The 19,504-nt window shown below is 38.2% G+C and overlaps 1 protein-coding gene across 1 annotated transcript in view; it reads left to right on the forward strand.

The window, feature by feature from the left end:
- The window catches only part of CNTNAP2 (contactin associated protein 2), a 1,147,482-nt gene that overhangs the window by 778,382 nt on the left and 349,596 nt on the right, over positions 1-19,504 (forward strand). Inside the window, exon 13 of the mRNA XM_064506638.1 lies at positions 18,741-18,941. Within this exon, the coding sequence (XP_064362708.1) occupies positions 18,741-18,941 (201 nt within the window). The remainder of the gene's footprint in view (positions 1-18,740; positions 18,942-19,504) is intronic.

Raw genomic sequence — 19,504 nt, forward strand, 5'->3', positions numbered from 1 at the left:
AGAGACTGCTTTTGAGAGCTCAAACTAAGCTTATGTTTTCCGTAATACTTTTATTTCTGCTTCTGTTCCTTTCAATCAAGTTAAGGGTAGACTTTGCCCCTGAAATCGTGAGAGAAGTGTTATTTCTTTACTTTGTTTTGATGGTAACATTTTTCTGGAAGATTTTTCTGTCTGGCAGAGGCAGATGTTGGGTGTTTTTTGTTTTGTTTCTCTTTGTTTATTTCTGCCCACCCCCACATCATTCAAGAAGGTTTCTCTATGTTTCTGTGGACTTTGAGGAACAAGCAAAGTCAAGTGATCATCAAGAAGCACTGTATCAAAAGCCTGGAGTTGTGAACTTCAGGGGGGGATTCTGGTGTACAGAAATGTTTTTCTCAAATGTGCTGCCCCTTAAGGCTTCCTTGTCCTTAAAAAATATGTTTCAAACGATGGCTCTTGAGCAAGCCATATGCAGTGTTGGTTGCTTCTAACTACTAGCACTGTCTTGTCTGTTGACAGGCAGTGGGACTAGGAAGAAAACCACATAACTGTTTTAATAATGATTTCTGTTGTCATTTTTCTGTTGTCATTTTCTTTAAAACCAGGATCCACGTAACTAAAACCACAGAGCAGATCAATTTGAAGGAAATAAATTTAAAATCCTGTTAAAATGGCAAATGGTGAATTAAGTTCATGTATTATCAAGATACGTAATTGAGAGATGAAAAGAGTGCAGACAAAAATAGAGGAGAGAGATTCATTCCACTTAAAATCCCTAATCAGTGTTCAGGGTGCAGTGCTACACACTGCTTAATTATCTAAATTAATTTACTTGGAAAAGCAGGTTAGGTGTGCTGTGACTATTACCATGAAAAATTCAGGACTTTTGGCTTCCTCTTGCTTGCTCTGGCGCAGATGCTTTTTCGGAAAGGAATGACTCAGCAATGAGCAAGCTGCAGTAGACATCCATCTTGATGTGTGCATACGCATGCAGAGGGAAAGTACTGCCGATGCAGGCCCCCTACACAGTCAGATGTGCTGCGTGACTCTCCCATGGCTCCCTTCTACGGACCTACAACAAGGGAAGTTAGTGCAGAGTAAGGACGGGTGTGAGTTTACAGTGCAGTGGAGAGTTTGTGTGAAGGCTCTAGGCTCTTTACTCCTAGTAAATACCAAGATCACATGTATGTGTTTAGAATTTATCATAAGTCAGTCTTACTGCTTGTCTACACAAGAAAATCAATGTGCAATAACTATGATGTGAATTTACAGAAAACTTATGACTTTTCTTTTTTAACTAACTTTCAGAATGGGCATGTAGTATGGGATAGTATGTAGTATACTGTAAATTCACCTCCATCTCTGGTCCATCTGGTAGGGGGTGAGAGAGACAGGTAGAACTGGAGAAAAAGCCTGTAGAGTGATGTGAAGAAGGGTGAAAAGGACTTACCTAGGATCATCTGGAAATTACCCATTTTTATGTTGAAGGCCTCAGAAAGTAGCTCTTTCTTTGAAAATATGGCGGTCAATGAGAAGATGCTATGAAGAGACTATGCTGCTAAAGTCTTTAAAAATCAAGAAGGACTTTTTCTGGGAGAGTCAAAGTTGGCTGCAATCTACTGAGTTATCACTTTCTCCATAGCATCAGCAGGTGTGAAGGAAAGATGACACATAAGTTTTGTTGCAAGCTAAAAGCGAACCAGTGATAGCAGTCAGCATGGCTTACTGACCATAGCCCAGCCACCCGGAGCCAAAGAGCAGTCTGTGAGACATTTTGCAGTGATTAAGGAACAATTACATCTGGAAAACTTTTAAAAAGCAAACTTTCCCACTTGGAATGACCAGTGGATACAGTGGACCAGGTCTGTTGTTTAGAGACTAAGCTATTAAGCAGGTGCAGCCCCTTATACCTAGGTACTGAAAGCCAAGTCTGCCTGACTTCAGATACGTGATATACATAAGTTAGGGTGCAGTTTGGCATTTTAATGTCATGTTAGGTGTCTATGTCAGCCTCTGTTGTGTTTAGAGCTCTCATTCATGATCCAGTATTAACACTTATTCCCTTCCCCCCGCTTTAGGGATTTCCCATTTGCTAAACCCAAATCCTTGCAGGGAGCCTGAAAATATTGGCTTTATCTGGTATGTGTCTGTTCTGTTGTGTCAGGACATGCTTCCTTGAGCGGAAACTACTGAGCTAATGATCTTCCATTACCCCAGTACGAGATTTATGAGGCTAACTCCTCACATACTGAAACATTCAGTAGTAAGCAATTTAACAAATCCAGTGAGATTAAATTATGTGCAGGTGCAGTTTGAAAACATGTCACTTTTTCCTTCCCTTCCCTTAAAAACAAACAGACAACAACAAAAAACCCCACAGTGCTGAGAAAGTGTCCCACCTTAGCCAGTTCCCTCACTTTAGTCATTGTTAGTCTACCTGTTATTACCACAGTTTTTGAGAAGCATGGTATTCTAAACCTGAGATATTTCTCCAAGGAAATGGGGCTTCCTGAGTAGTGTTTTTCACCTCTACTTTGGAAAGTGTTTGTGGGTCACAAGTAAGAATCGTTTTAGATTTTTCTTTTAGCCCAGCGTTGTCTGACTGCAATGGAGCTAACCTTTAAGTAATTGTAAAAAGCAATTAAGAAAATACAATGTTTGTCTGTACTGATAGTACAAAATACTGCTGTGAAATGACTTATAGATGACAGCATTGGAAATTACTCTGTTGGAGGTCCGTGGACATCACTGCTCTGTTAGATTCACTTCTTAGCAATAATCTGTGGCAAGGAGTAAGTGCACTCCTCACATAGCCCGTAGATTTTCCATAGAAACTGTTTAACAGGAAGCCTGGGAGAGTTAGAAAGACAAAACTGACTTTGCCCCCCAAAGCCTGAGCATAGACTTCTCTTCCTTGCACTTCAACTGTTTCTGAGTCTAGATCAAATACACTGTCACAGGCATTGGCTTCTGCCTGAAGATGCTTTATTGCTGGTATTGATCTAGGAATTAGCACAGAAATGGTTACTTTTTCTTGCAGTGTTCAGTGAGCATCTGACAAACAAATCGCTGAGCCAGGAAGCTGCTAACCAAAAGCTGTTTGGAGGCTTTTCAGGTGACTGACGTTTATACTAGATAGAGTACCTACAAATGGGGTAGACTTGCAAGTAGTGCTGGTACACAGTTGCTATTAGCAAGGGGCTTTATTCATTAACTTGCTTTGTGCACTGGCATACATTCACTGCTTGCTTGTCAATCTGTCTCATTGTGTAAACTACATTACTTGGAAGTGATAGGCCCATGGGAATTAAAAAAGAACAAACTACTTAATCAACATTAATATTCAGAGGCGTAGTCCCAAGTTAGTTTCAGCAATTTTTGCTAATCCCACTGTGTCTTGCAATGAGTGATTGCTTTTCTCCTGCCTCACACTTTTGCCACGGTGCCCACCAATTTTTGCTACAACTGTCATGTTAGCATTAAAACCATGCTACCTAATGCCCAGCTCTATTGCAAATCTGTGCTGTCAAACACTCTGCAGGGCTTTGTGGCGTGTACAGTGGAAGATGAGTGCTGCAGAGGCCACAGACCAGCAACCAGCTCCGATTCACTGAATTGGAGATAGTGGAATCAAAGTGACTGTCATTTCAGCCTTCTTGCTAGGTTACTAATCAATCTTATGCTTTTAGTAGTGCACTGAGTGCCAAACTTGGACAATATATTTTTGGGATCGGATGTTAATGTTGTCAAATCAGGTACTACTACTTGAAGACAAAATAAAAAACTAATACAAAGATATTATCTGGTCTTCCTTGAAGATATTCCTGCACCGCTATAGTCACTTTGAGCCCTGTATTGCACAGGGTCACTTAAGTAGCAGTTTATTTCCAGTCTATATAGGTCTGGGAGAATGCTGCTTTAACTTTGTACTAATAGTTTGATTTAAATGTATTTATGACTAATACTGTAATAATTAGTATAGGTTTCTTCACATTCCATTTTTCTTTTTTTTCTTTTTTTAAATTTATGTGGTCTGTAACTTATTTCTTCAAATTAATGAAGGAGATTTAATGTAGAGCAATCGTTAGTATTACCTATGTTCCTCTGAGCAAATGAAAGAAAAAGTAAACTCAAAATTCTGAACCAACTCTGGATTTCTTGTTCACAAACTTTTTCTTGCAAAACCTAGTTCTTGCTGAATTGTCTGTCCTTTTGTATCTTTAAAAAAGTTTTGTTTTTTACTTTTTTTTTCTTCTGGGAAGATAAAGCAGGAAATTCAAGGACCTTTCTTTTTGGCTTGTTTTGAGAGCATCTTATGCCTGAGTGAATACTTACCAAGTGACTGGAATAAAATGGATTTTTAATATAATTTTTCAGAGAACTGGATAGTCCCTCTGGACAGTTCATCTCTGAACTATCTATCACAAGGATTTTTCCATTATTAGGGAACACTTAGATTTTTAATGCAGTCGACCTTTTATTTTTGGTGAGTTTAGTGTTCACAGAATTTATGGATTGACTATGCATATGCCAGTTGTGCCAAGATCTTTTTGTAGATGGTTTTCTTCTGTGAACTGATCTTTTTTTCATGGGGTAAAAAACTGCTGCACATGACAGCTAGATTTGTATCTAGAAACATAGATTAATTGTAATTCTTGGGTTAACAGTGAAAGATTGTTACCTTACCATCAGTTTCCTGAACTAGCTAGATTGCATGTTTAATGATCTGAGATTTTAGTTAAATGGATACTCAGTGGATTACATTATAGTTAAACTTAAGTTCTATCAAAATGTTTGAATTTCAACATTGGCTTCACTGCAATTGGGATGCCGCACAGTTGTGAGCCTGCTAAGAATTTCGTAATGTTGTCAGTAACTTTGTAGTATGTCCTCCTTTTCGTGTTTCTTTTCTTTTCTTTTTTTTTTTTCTTCTCTTTTTTTTCATGCCCACTCTTCCCCCTCCCCTTTGGTTACTGGCCTCCTAATTAGCGGTCTCCCTTTTGGAGAAGCGGAGGAAAACATTTGGCCCATTTAAATCTTTGGGGAAAAACTTGTGTCCTCGCTTTTGATTTCTTTCTGCACTTGAAATAGTGTGTGTGTGTGTGTGTGTGTGTGTGTGTGTGTGTGTGTGTGTGTTTCGAATCGTTCTGTTAGCATGGAAGAGATATGCAGTGTTAATTGTGCAAGTCCCAGCCTGTCTTTGGCAGTCTGCAGGCACATGGTTTTCTGCGTGTGGACAGAGCCCAACATAGTCAGTAGTCTTTGTACAGTTTCAGTATTTGGTTTGATGAGTCACACCTATAATCTTCTGTAGTACATAACATTAGAAGTTAATCAAATAAGGAAGATCTGTCATATAGCATTGTAGTTTTTCAAAGTGACATATACTTTTCATTAAAAGTATATTAAGTGAAAAGTAAATGTATATTTGTATCTGATAGGCAAGAAAACTTCATAGATTTCCTGAAAGCCACTATTTTAATTTGAGTCCTAGGTAATTTAATGCATTTCTGATCATGCAGAACCCTGTAGAGATCAGAGGACTGCTTGAATATAAACAAGGGTATAATTTGTCTTTATTGCTCAAGGAAATCATCATTCTATTCGTTAAATAAGGGGAAACCTAATAAAATAAATAGGAAAACTGTTCATAATTAGAGCAGGCACTTGCAGTCCCCTAAGCAGTTGATTGCTAAATGATTTCCATTACAGTCAGCACTTTCACTTCGTTCTTATTTACTTTATTCCTAACATCATCTTTTTATCTAATAGTTGAGAAATCCTTTAAAATTCTAGGAAAAATGTATTCAGAAAAGCTAAGCATTCAGCAAGGCTGGATGAAAAGTATGTTTACTTGCCAATAAAGGAGAAAGGATTATATATGTGTCAGGAAGAGTCACTGACAGCGGCCCAGCTGGAGGCCTGGGCCAAAGTACGTTGGAGCCTATGATAAGCTGCTATTGTGTGGGGTTTTTTGTTTTGTTTTTTAATTAACAGTTTACTGTGTGTGGAACCTTGCCTGATCTAGCATAGTATTGTTGATAGTCCTAAAATGTCAGGTTGTTAGATGTGAACGTAGATGTTTCCTTGCAAATAAAATTTCTCATTGCTCTTCAAAGAAGCTAGCTGTGGTCATGGCTCCTGCGTGTGTTTGGAGCCTCAGTCTGAGTCTGAGACAGTGTGGTGCATCTTTTCCCCAACAGGCCTGTAATTAAAATGGCCATTCAGCACCTCAGAAAAATTAGTTTTAAAAGTGGAGATACAGAAATGGAGGAAAAAGAGAGTAGAGGAGGGAGCTGAAATTGCTGCAAGAATGTGGCTTGATTTCATTTGTTAAAGAAGTCTTGTCAGATAAGCGTGGGGTGGTTTTGTTTTGTTTCTTGTAACCTACGCAAAATATGTTCTCACCTTCCAGTACACCACCATCTTCTCCACAGAATTTGGAGGTTTCTGTGCATGGTCTGATACTGTAGAGGGGGTTTAGATAGAGTATGCAGGAGAAAGTGGTTTATGGAAATACATATTTTTCTGCTTTTCTTCTTCATGAATCCAATCACTGCTGAAGCTAAAAAAGAATGTTTTAAAAACGAAGATGCGTTGCACATCTGCTTGCGGGAAGCCAATAGGGTAGCTAGTCCCAACATGAGAGTTTCTTAAAAGTATTGTTTCTATACAGCACTGGCATTGGGATATATGCAGTTTAGAGTACTATTTCCATGGATTCCATACTGCAAAGATGGTTGGAGTCTCTGAAAATGCTGTTCTGTATTTCCTTAACAGAACTATGTACCCTACCCCTTCGGGTGGGAGAAGTAGTCTCCCCTGCGCTGAGTCAGGGGTTGTGCAGATGACTGGTATGTCAGAATGAGAGGGAGAGAGAAGGTCAAGCCCTTGGGTTATGAAGGGATTAAAAATTTCATATTCAAGAATTTTCCACTTCTGAGTCTTGAAAGTTTCTTGCTGGTTTAGCATAATCTGTATTTCTCATACTACAGTACTCTAAAGCATTTTTAATTTTTTCATTAAAATAACTCAGCTTGCGACCTTCACTATTCTTTCTTAATAAGTGTATGTGTGATACTGTCTTTTCTTGGGACCAAGCCATACCTTTAGCTTTAATTTAGTATAGGGAATTATGGTTTCTTTCTTCAGTCTTAGGTTAAGATTGAGATAGAACTAGATCACAACATTCAAAGGACAGATTTTTCAACAGACTTTCCTTAAAGTTGCTGGCTTTAATTAGAAGACTAACAAGTTTTTCTTTTTCTCCTAGTGCCCTTATGTGCCACATTTCAAACCACAGGTGTGCTAAAAAGCTTTGTATAGAATGTCTTTTAAACAATGTATGGCTGCTTTATGATAAATGAAATCAGTTAAGTGCTATGACTTACTGTGGAGTTTTAAGTCGTGTTTCATTTGAGAGATTAGGAATAGAGACTTGTATGAGGTCTGTGGTATAGTCGTCAAAATTCTTCTGTCACTCACAGCAGAACTCAGCTTTATTCTACTCTCTATCCTGTGGCAACTAATGGCAGTGTGTTTTGAATTTTTCTAATGCCCAAGTGCTGAAATGTCAAAAAGCAAGAAACGTGATATTACACTAGTACGTATCACAGTAGTGTTTGTTGTTCATTTAGGCACTGGTTCAAGAAAACACATCCTTAACTTTAAGCAGCTGAGTTTCCCATTTCTCTTCAAATGAGATTCTTTACTTAAGTTTAAATCAGGCTTATACGTGTTTCAGAATAATGAGGAAATTAATCACGTACTGTCAAGAATGTGCATTAAATTCTTGGACTGTAATTTTTCCATTTCTGAAACACCTTGTGAAAACGAAGGGAGGAAGTGTATTGGTTAACAATGCAATTTTTCACAGATTTTTTTTTCCCCAGTGTTCAGTTGCAAATAGCCAAAAAAGCCGATATCAAGAGGCGGTTGCGTTCCTGAAAATGGAACTCAGTATTTCATGAGAATATCTCTTTTAGAATTCCTCACTGTAATCATTTCAGGAAGTTGCTTACCATTCAGCTTTTTGCCACAGCAATTAGACATGCCACTTTCAGTGCATTATATTCCTTTTCCTGAGAAAATGAGAGGAGTCCAATGAGAGTGAGACGAATTGGCTGGATATGAGGGGGGAATAGTGGAGGACACTCTTGAGGATTAAGTTGCATCTGTGAAGGGTATGTCAAGGATCCAAGTATTCAAAAGTTGATAGGAGAGAGAAAGATGAAGAGTATTTAGAGGAAGAAATTTAGAGCCCCAGCAGTTTTGATTTTTGCCTCTTCAACTGTGTAGAAATGAAAACTGACCCAAGTTCTAAGCCTGCTAGTCAACAAAGCCTAGGATATGGTTTCTTAAAGTTAACACTAATATAGCAAAAGTACCTAGACCCCCTTTTCTCCAAATATCCTTAGAAATAATGTTTTTCACTGCGGTAATATTTTTGGTAATTTTAGGGAGCCCTGTTTAGGATCATTACTAAAGAATTCTGTTATGTTGTTTTGTAAAGGGAAAAAGAAGCAATTGATTTCTTTTAAGCGCATACACTCCAGTGAGATGCTAAAATGAACCGAAAGACGCTTTAAGGGAGATGCATTTCATTTTTTCCATTTTCTCACCAGGTTATTTCTAAGGCCACTCCCCAGAAGGTAGAAGCAGCTGTCAATTCTCCAGTAATTGAACTTAAAAAAAAAAAACAAAACAAAACAAAAAAAACCCTTGCCCTTTCCTATATTCTGTTCACTGTGCTGAAAACAACCACACTGTTAATTCTTTGATGTCCTTTCTTCTTGACTTTAATGTTCCTTAATCTAAGCTGAATTGTAATTGCCATCTGTTAGACTAGGCACTGAAATGATTGAAGTCCTCCTTCGTATGACCGTACTATGTCTCATTATTTATCATTCCTTTCAATATACGATCATTTTTAAATTCTTGCTTCTATTTCACCCATATAAGGTCATCTTCTACATTACGTCCCAAAGATGATTTAAGCTTTTCCCTTACAGGCACGGTTTTTCAGTAGACCGATGTTTCATGTTATTCCAGTCTGCCCCCCACCCCCCTGAAGGCATGAGTGATCTTTATTCTGTTTCCTTGAGATACTCTTGATATCAGCTTTATATATGCAGCCGCATCAAATTATTTGAAATCATCTTTAGTGATCCGAATAAGATATCCTTTGTATACCACTTCAGTAATATCCCTTACAGCTTTTGGTCATTTCTTTCCACTCTATCTCGTTAAGCATCCAATTTATTTACTACGTATTGATTTAAAAGATTATAACCTTAATATCATCCAGCATTACAGTAATTTCATGAAATGAGTAGGGCTTTTTCCTCTTGCTGGACTATTATGGAAGACTCTACACAACTACAAGGGTAAATGTACAGTTTCTTTGTCTTGGATGTAAGAAGTTAAAAGGAGAATATGCAGTAGGTACTTGGTAATTAAACTTGAAGATTAATTAATATTTTGATGAAGAAATAATGAAAGGAACCAATAGAAGGGGAAAATAACTGCAGGAATGGTTGAAATACGTTTTGAAATTGATCCCATTCCCATCTAAATATATTAAGAAACTCACTGATTCCAGCAGAATTTGGTCCATGAGAACACTCTTTATTTACTCTTTTTGCTTCTGGATATTAGAGTTTTCTGAATTTAAAACGCATTTTCTACATTAGTAAAATTAGTGCAATATAGTTCATATTGTCACAGTAACTTTACTGTGGAATTGACATTTGCAAATCTCAGGCAAGACTGTCAAAACACTCATTAACTTCACCGGAATTTACACATTTTATTTTTTATATACCAATTGTAGCTCCTTTGTACACTGTAGTTGAATTAGTTTCAAACTGCTATATATAGTTTTAAACATATATTATGACATATATACGGAGAGAGAGAGAGATGGACAGGGAAATAATTTAGGAGGGAGGGAGAAGAGAGCAGTGTAGGCTGTAATTTTTTCCACACCCGTTGTATGCTACATTGCTGTTAATTTTAAAAACTTATTTTAATGACCTTGCTAATGGCTGTCGTGGTATCATCCCACACAGTTCAACAGAAATTGGAATACCAAATATGTTCTGGAAGATAAAATCAGAGATCTCATATTGCTCTGTCCTCAGAACAGATGATTACCACTGTAATTTTTATCCTACCTAGAAGGCAGTGCATTTTTAAGTAGGCTGTCTTGTATAGCTCCTTGAGTGATTTGTAGTGTAGCATGTTGTAAAGGATATTGCAGTGTTCTAATTTGAAGTGACAAATGCACTGATGATGGTGTAAAAATCACTATGTCTAGTAAAGAGGCAGCTATACCCAGGCTGACATGTGGGATGGAAAGGGATTCCTAAAAGTTGTCTAATAGTAGTTAGAAATCTAATAGGGCTTGCAGGCATCAGTTCTTAACATCAAATGCAAAGCACCCTGCAGCAGATGAAGATGGATATAGTTTTCATTGCATCTTGAAGTGGCCTCCCCTGTCCGTCATAGGTTTTGCCTTATATTTATATTCACTGAGCTTCCAGCTGACGATCCCCTCCTTCCATCTTACCCAAATGCTGAATATGCACTGCTGGTTTACAAGATACAGATGGGAATTATGAGCAGCACAGTAATGGTCATCAACAGAAACCACATATCCTTGTTAGTCTTCCTGCAAATGGACATGTACCAAACAGGAAGATGCTTCGATAAAACTTTTGGCAACCAGCACCATTTTGGGTAAAGGACAGTTAGCCACTGTTGTGGCTAACTCAAGAAGCTAAAGACAGCCAGCTGGAAGAAACACTGTCAGCTTGAGGGTTAAAATTTTGCCTATGACTGATGGTAAGAAAGCAGCAGGAGTCCAAAGTATGGACTTGTAATCTTTGCTTTTGGATTTGTAAATGCTGACAGTTTTCAAAGGAATATGAAATATTTTATAATCTTGGGTTTCTCAAAACCTTCTTCTCCGAGGCTTCAACCAAGAACGGAGGTGTGTTTCAGTATGATGAATGTCATCATACTGGATGGTATTTATCGAGACTGTCAGCTAAATTCTGGATCTTGAAAATGTGTCCATCAGAAAAGGCAGTGATCTATTTAACCCTAGAAAGAAATGGTTTCTCAGAAAGGAAACTAGTTTTCCAGTTTCTTGAGGCAAATTTTAATGAAACAATATCTTAAAAAGAAGATAAGCCCGTTAATGCCAAAAAGGTAAAACCCAATAGCTCTGAAGATTAAACTAGAAAGAAAAAATTAAAAAACATACCTATAGAATATATTCATTATGTTTTCCAAAGCTTATTTTCTAAAGTTATTTCCACTTAATTGTCATTACCTAGGCTTACATATTGTCAGGAGCAAGTTTTCTTGTTTGAGTGAGCACCAAACAAATGAATGAGGAAAGTTCAGTAATAGGAGAAATTGACTGTTTGGAAAAATTCCAGAACAGTAATAAATACTATCACTCTCATAACACAAACATGTTAAGTATGAAGTGGGAAAAATTACTTAATATTTGATTGCATCATTTGAATAGCTTATGATTGGAGAAGTTTTAAAATCCCTTTCACTTCTTATTAGTGAATCTGGGTGGGCAGGACTGTCAGTAGATCATTGTAATTGAACAGTGTCCTCAGCAAGGTGGTGTCACTTTAGCTTCCTTTTGAGGAAACAGGTAGGCAGTGTTTCTGGTTTTGATGTGCTTTTGTTTTTTGTGTTTTGTTGTTTTTTCAACAGTTTAAAGTTAAGATTAAGAGAGTTTCACCATGGTATCTATCCATGGGGGAGGAAGTGCCTCAACGCAGAGTAATGTACTAACTTACAGGGAGCCTGTTTTCTCTATAAATTGTGTCAAAAATCTTAGTAGCTTTGACCTAATGATGTTTTTTATACTGAAAACTGTCAAAAATTCTATTAATAATTTTCTGATCTGAATAACAAATTTAATAATCAAATATCATTAACCCAATGGTTACATGCTTTCTGTATTCTGTTCAAGGAAAATAAGACTCCTCCCTCACTCCTCCTCACTCCTTTTCCTTCACTGCTAAAAACAAAAGAAGGCAAAAAGTACTTTTTCATAGCTCTTTCATTTATGAACAGGACACTCTATTGGGCGTTAAGAGAGAACTAAGAAGAAACATGGTTGAATGAAGAAGTGGGCACCTAGAAGAGCATTATCTTTCTGACGTTTTGCAATTAGCTTGTGTTAGCGCTCTGTCCTCCAGCAGGAAAGCTAGTATCAGCATAACGAATGTGGTTGGGAATTCTTGTGTGTCAGCATCTTTGGGAAGTATCCAGTCTCTTCTGCTGAAGGCAAAAGTCATTTTGACTACAAATATGGACAGTTAGAGGGGGAGAGAGGGCACAGAGTGGGACAGGTGCTGTTTTCCATGCGCACGTTCCTTTTCTTGTGTATCTTGCTATAACAGCAGTCTGTTGCAAGTGTATATAGAGTTCTGTTTTCCACTTAAAAAGCCATTGTTATCTAAGGAAAGTATCGTGGATCCATCCCAAATTTATACCACCGACTTTACATACAGAATTCCTTTTCTGAGACTTCACAAGTAAACTGTTTTCTTACAATGGAGCTAAAAGCTGGAGGGGGGAGGGGGTTTCTTTAAGTGAGACATCAGTCTTTCTGACCTACATTATTTTACTAATGAAATGATGCAGCCTGCTCAAAACTTCTGTACATCTGAAATTAGCTGAAATCTGTCCATAGGATTAACTTGGTGGGGAGGGGATGGAATATAGTTAACCCGGTTAGTAACAGTGCTTTCTTTACCTTGTTATGGCTGCATAGTGTATTCTTCAGTCAGGTCAGCAGATCAGGTAATTCTTGGTGTTTTGGTTTTTTTGTTGTGAGATCAAGAGGAACTTGGTCACTATCCACCCTTGGTCACTATCCACCCTATCTCTTTAAACTACATGGCAGCTCATAAGTCTGGGTTTTATGAGCTAATGATACCAGTGAGATTGTGCGTAAATATGAACCGAACGTAAACATGAAGGCTTCTCCTGTGTGTTTTTTGTCTTTTTTGAAAGTTTCTGTGGCTACATGAGTTTCAAAATCAAGGTCAGGCCCGACAATTCTATTGACTGACTGCACTGCTTAGTCTTTCTTTGACTAATCTCAGAAAAAACAGAAAAGCTACAAAATGGGCTAAGGTGCAGAGCTATGTTGTCATGGCCCCCAGGAAACATTAACTCTTTCATGCAATTACATGACATACACCAAAAAAGACCCTTACTTTCTTTTGCTTTGAATTGTTTTTAGACCCTTCATTGTAATGTTACTGGATTTTTATAGTTTAAAATATGCTTGGATTTCTTATAAACATTAGCACTTAACTTGCTGTGTTTGTAATATTTGAGATAAAGATGTATTATGGGAATACTATAATTATCCTTAAAATCTTAATAACTATGCTCAGTATTAATGCATTTTAACATAGCTTTTAAATTTGAATAACAAAGGTCATAAGCTCATAGAATATTTTATAAATGATGCTACTTAACAGCATTATAATTGTTTTCTTAAGTGATCTCTGCTCTTTCAAGGGGTTTTCAGCTATATGGAAGTCACATTTGGCTCTGCAACTTTTTACTATACTGTCCAACAAAATGTCTCTAAACACTTGTGGTTAGAAATCACCGTATGTTATGCTTTCTTAAAATAATTGCCAGAATATCAAAGGAATGCTCATACCAGTATTGTGGTAACTGTAATTGCCGGGAATATATATCAAATTACAGTTAACAGGCATAGATTTTTCACTTCCATCAACCTCAAATGAGATTTCTGTGTACTATTGACAGAAAAGACAGGGTAGCTTTTCTTTCAGATCTTCATATATTAACTATGGCTGCTATATTTTGTTCTCAATTGCATGGGAGTAACTCCATAAATGGCGATGATGTAGGAATTTAAGGTAGTAAGAGTTATTTGCATTACCATTTTGGTAATGGAAACTGGCAGCAGCTCTCGAGCAGATTACTGATTGACTCTAGCTGACACCATTCTTCAGTCAGTAAGCAGTTTCTGAGAAACTGGAACCATAAAGAAAGCTGGCATTATTTTCAAACTGTAAATATCTAGCGAGTTTCCTTGGAAAGCATTATTACGCTAAGGGATGAAACAAACAGTCCAGACCAGAAGGGAAAAAATAGTTGGGAATCACCATACGTACAGAGAATGCCTACCTTTTATATAAAATACAGAAGTTTGTGATTCCTGCAATGCAGTTTCCTTACTTAAGCCTTCCCAGACCTCTGTGCCCAGCACCAAGAGTGTGACTGCACTGGATGCAGGCGTTGGCTGGTGTTAACAGAGGGGGAAGGACTTTTGTCCATGTCCATGTTAGACTCTTCAGCAGCTGAGGACAGACCCTGTCATTCCAGAATCTGTTCAGTCCTTGCCTCAAGGCACGGCTTTCTAGCTAAATCAGAAAAAACGTGTGAAGATAAAAATCCACCACCCACACAAAGAGCGCCTTTTGTGTGCCCCGACTGAGACTCAGCCTCAGCACTTGCTCTGTGTCTGAACTGCTGCTGCTTGCACAGATCTTCCAGCTTCCGCTTTTCCGCCAAACCACCTTGATGGATGTCCAGAAATTGTTGGCACGTATGCTTTGCCTGCTTCCATGCTGCGTGCACAGTACGTCTGATACAGCTCACTGTCTGCTTTCAGGCTTGCCAGTGAGCGTGTCCTGTGCATCTGTAACCCAGTGGGGTTTTTCTTTCCTTATGAAAGTCTAGGGTCCTTTGGTCATTTGAGCCAGTCTCTGAAACAATTAGTTGAAGATGAAATAAGAGCTAGCCCTCTCTTTTAAACAGGAACGGTTGCCCAGTGCTGGCTTTCAAGTATCTGTACTCTAGATCACTAAGAGTGCTTTGGAAAATACAGAATGGGGTCAGAGGTTATTTTGTTAGATACATTGTTCTCCCTGACAAACCCCCATGTAATTTTTCCCCATCCTGTGCTTGAGGTCACTGTCCCATGTTACACAACACTCCTGTTTGTTATCAACAAATCATTTGTCAGAAAAACCTTTGTGTTTTGGTTTTTTGGCTTGGGGTTTTTGGGTTTTTTTTCTTTTGTGCTAGCAACTTAATATGTTTTATTGTAGTCCTAAATAAGCTATTTTACTGAGTTTTGGAAGCAGCGAATACTGCCTCACATCACTTAGGTATACCCTAATCAACCTCCCATCATTTTCTGGACAGCAGGAAGAGAATGAGTGGCTTTTCTATGCGTGTGTGTGTATGTGTGTGTGTGTATATATGTGTGTGTGTGTATATATATATAAAAATATATAAGCATAAAATCAATAACAATTCATAAAAAGGTGCAACAAACTTGTACCTTAATAGTACTTTACTTGTACTGCAACACAAAGATGCTCAGGTGGTTCAGAGGATGCATTTGGCTGAATTGGCTCCATCCTCCATGGGCCAAGAGCAGCACTTTGACCAACCTGTGCACAACTCTGTTTAGGGAGTGGGGGGGTAAATTAATTAACCCAGTTGAAACTCCATAGAAAATTCAGGTAAGGTGAGTTCAGCCATCTACAGTGGAGTACTGCCAGATATTTTAACAACATGTTTTTTCAAAAAGTGATCAGGGTCTTCGTGTATATGTACATGCGCGTGCCGTGTTCTGTCTGTGTGGTGCTAATTTTTCTACATGTTTCTTTCGTTCACGAGATGTTTTGCCCTTTCTATATAAGGGAAACTTGTATGCATCCAAGAGTACACTTCTGTCTTCTTTCATCCAGTGGGCCACAGTAGAGCCTGAGCCTCTCCTTCCCCCTGCGGTGAAGTGTCAGTGCTGTGTTGTCTGGAAGCTGGTATGGGAAAGGAGCTCCCTCTGGGGACGTAATGCCCCGTGCAGCTTCTGTTGCTAATGGCACTGCTGTGGCTTTCTTCTGACTGGTCTAGGAGCCTTGTCAGGCTGAGAAAGCTAAATGGAGGCAGTGTGCCTACTGTGTTAGTAAGACACGCATTAGGACAGTTGGAGCTCTTATACATATGGTGCTTTCTGCCAAAAATGAGATATTCCTGTCAGTGAATATATAACCTAGTTCAATCCCTTCCTCAAAGATAAAGCTGCAATAAAATTCCGTCCCAGGCTTTCAATAAAACTGTGTTGTATTCTGTATATAACTTGGTAGGTGATAGCTGAAATCTTTCCTCAGTACTCTGGAGTGGGATTAAAGCAATACAGAAATAAAGATTCCTTTCCTTCCTCTGCTCCCTCTTTTTTTTTTCCTAAGTGGAAGAACAGTATGGTGTTTCATATGAAGCTCTGCACAAAAGTTATGAATATTAAAATAATAACCATCTTGCACCACCTGCCGAATTTCATCTCATTTGGCTAGTGATGTGCACTCCCTGTGGAGGATCCGTCTGCTTTGCTTACCTTATATCTGAACATTTGATCAGCAAGACTTGCGCTGTATCGGTTAGAAACACATGGGTCCAAATGATTCCATGTAATCGAAAATAGTCTGACACAATACGGTGAAAATTAAGAATGGAAAAAAGTTAGGAGTACAGAGTCCTGACAATAAGAATAATCATGGTATGGAAAGATAACTTTACTATGAGACACACCCAAAACTCTGTAATGTATGTAAAAATATTTCTGTGAACTTGGCAGAGTAGTACTGAGGCACTTGTGAGTATGCCCTAGTTTATCAAAGTATTTTCACGTAGTTAGGATATTGAGGTGCAGTATTTGGCTGTAAATTTTGGGATTAGGCAGAGACTGCTGTTAACAGGGATGAGATTTGCATATATGAATTGAAAGCATACTGCTATGAACTGCCTCTTAGGTCTCTCACTACTGTAAGGCACATCTGTTAGGTGAGTTAGTATTCTTTGAAACTGCCAGATGATCTCCCTGGAGAATGAAGTGTGTGTTTGTGATAGATATGGCAAAGGTAGCAGCATGACAAGTTTTCCTCTGTGTGCCTCTGAAAGGACAACTGTGGTCAACAGTGCTGCTCTACAGAAATAGGTGAACTGTCTGGGGCCAGGACATGGGTGATCCAGGAAACTGAAGTCTTGTGCAAGCCAATTCAATGGAAGAGATTCTTACAGATTTCTTAAGTTTTGCCTTAAAGTTCAGAGCTTCTTATTCCAATTAAAAGATGTGTTTCTTTGGCTTGGCTTTTCAGTAGTAGAGGTGTATAAAACAGCAGAAAGAGAATTAAACAGATTGTGTCCCTTAGCACGTTACCTTAAAGCTTTCTACAAGTGTATCAGGTATTTGTCAGTAATATTTATTGTGTATAGTCCTCTCACATTTTTAAGGGTATTTTTTAATTAAGGGATACCATCTGTAGAACAGAAGAGAATGATCTGAGTTTTTATTTGTTATCAGTCCCTGGTACTATTGCGGAGGAGATTTGACTTATTACAGTTCTTGGCTATTTGAGATGGACGCTATGAACTAGCAGGTATCAGCTGTGATAGTGTTTTTACGCTGTTGACTAATCATCAATACATTCTTTACACCCAAGCCATAGAATAGTGTTCACACAGACAGACAGCATCATTAATGATGACTGATTCTTCATAGTTTGATTCTAAAAACCTATGTCTCTTTCAGATAACTGTTTTATATTTCAGTTCTGCGAAATGTCCATCTGAGAAAAGATAATGAATGGTCTAGTACAGGAAAATTTCTATGTTTCTTATTTCCCTTCTAAACTGCATTCCAGCTTCCACAAATCTTCCAACCAGAGGGGTGTGTTGTTTCATTATTGTGGTATCTCACTGTAAATCTCTTCTAGTAACTCCCCAACAAAGGGATCATTTTTTCTAGGGACATACTATTTAGTAGTTTAAAGCAGTATAACAAATACGGTCTCTGTTCTAAGGTGGATGTTTATGCTCCTTTTGTATGTGTGTTAAGCCATGGGAAGGGATGAGATTCAGCTTATCCTGCTTTATTTCTCATCACCACAAACTAGAGCATCTTTCTCCCTTCCTTTTCACTTTTTCACACCTATACTGAAGCTTTTATATTTCCATTGTCTCCTACTTCTATTATGTCTTGCCTTAAGATCCATACTATAACTGCAAGTGAGCCATTAATGGGATCATACAGCACTTCTACTGTAAAATATTAAGTTTCAATGAGCAGTGGTTTTGCTTTACCCATGGGACAGAGCTTGGGTCTGTAAAAATATGTAAAACCTTTACTCTAGTGTATGTTAATAAAATACAGTGTTTTAGCATTAAACGATGTAATCACATTAGAATTTGGTGCGTCTCTAATATTACAGTATCGCAAAGTACTGTTGCCCTCCAGCCCACAGCGATTTACTGCACACACTGTATTTTCCTTGAAGGGAGTCCTGAAGTCCTTATAGCCCCTGCCTTGTTGTCCTTTTAATCAATTTCTGATCACAGCTAATCCTTTATTCCACAAGTTGCTATTGCTATTGGTCGTTTAAGGAAGTACAGAAGCAATGGATACTGTCCCTTATAAAGCAAGCAGCATTTTGGTTATCAAAACCACAAAGGCAATTAGAGTTTTGTCTTTTCAGCAGTTTGCAGAAAGTTGTCGGAACTGTTTTTAGTAAATGCTGCCCCGTGATGACTGTATATGTGCTTGCCCTTCTTCCCCACCCCTCACTCACAAATTACATTGCAGAATGCTTTCACCATTTGCTGAAGGTTTATTTTAATTTGTTTCCAGTGTCTTCTGATTTTTGTCTTGTTTTTTTTTCCCCTCTTCCTTTCAGAGGATAAAGTATGGACAACTGTATATCATGACCTGCAAATGCAGACTTCTGTGGGAGGCAACAGTCCAGAGAAATTATCTGTACTGCAGCTCAACTACAGTGCAACTATGGACCAGATTTCTGCCATCACCAGTAGTGCTGAGTACTGCGAGCAGTTTATCTCCTATTCTTGCAAGATGTCCCGGCTGCTGAACACACCAGGTAGGATGAGAATGGGGTATCAACCAAATACAGCATTAAAGAACTTTAGAATTATCTAAACAATTTGGCTGGTACTACCGTTAGGCCACTCAGTGAATGCACTTTCTTGTTCTCCTTCATTAAAGTGCAGAAAGAGGTAAATATATGAAAATAAAGAAGAAAATTTTTTCTTAGGAAATTTTGCTTGTTTGCTTACTATGGAAACGAATGCTGTAGTGTCACAGATCTGCATCGTCTTCTCTCAGATTTGATGCTCTTTAAAACAGGAGGTTTTTGGTAGACAGGATGACTTTGAAAGTTTAGTTGATAGAGATTTTTAAAAATTGCTTTGGACTGGATCCCTGTGTGTCTGTGTGTGTCATCATATGCTACAGTCATTGGGAGTGCTGGCTGAATGAGGGTTGAAGAATTTGTCCTTGTAATATCTCTGAAACAGTTGCTTAAACATGGAGCATTTGTGGGTAATCTGATGCTTTACATATTGTAGAGGTTGGCATGTTCAGTAACTTGGTAGCATCAGAAAGATGATGTGCTAATACCTACAAGCAGATTCAGTGCAAGTT

The sequence above is a fragment of the Dromaius novaehollandiae genome, chromosome 2 (genome assembly GCF_036370855.1).
Source record: "Dromaius novaehollandiae isolate bDroNov1 chromosome 2, bDroNov1.hap1, whole genome shotgun sequence".
Lineage (NCBI taxonomy): Eukaryota > Metazoa > Chordata > Aves > Casuariiformes > Dromaiidae > Dromaius > Dromaius novaehollandiae.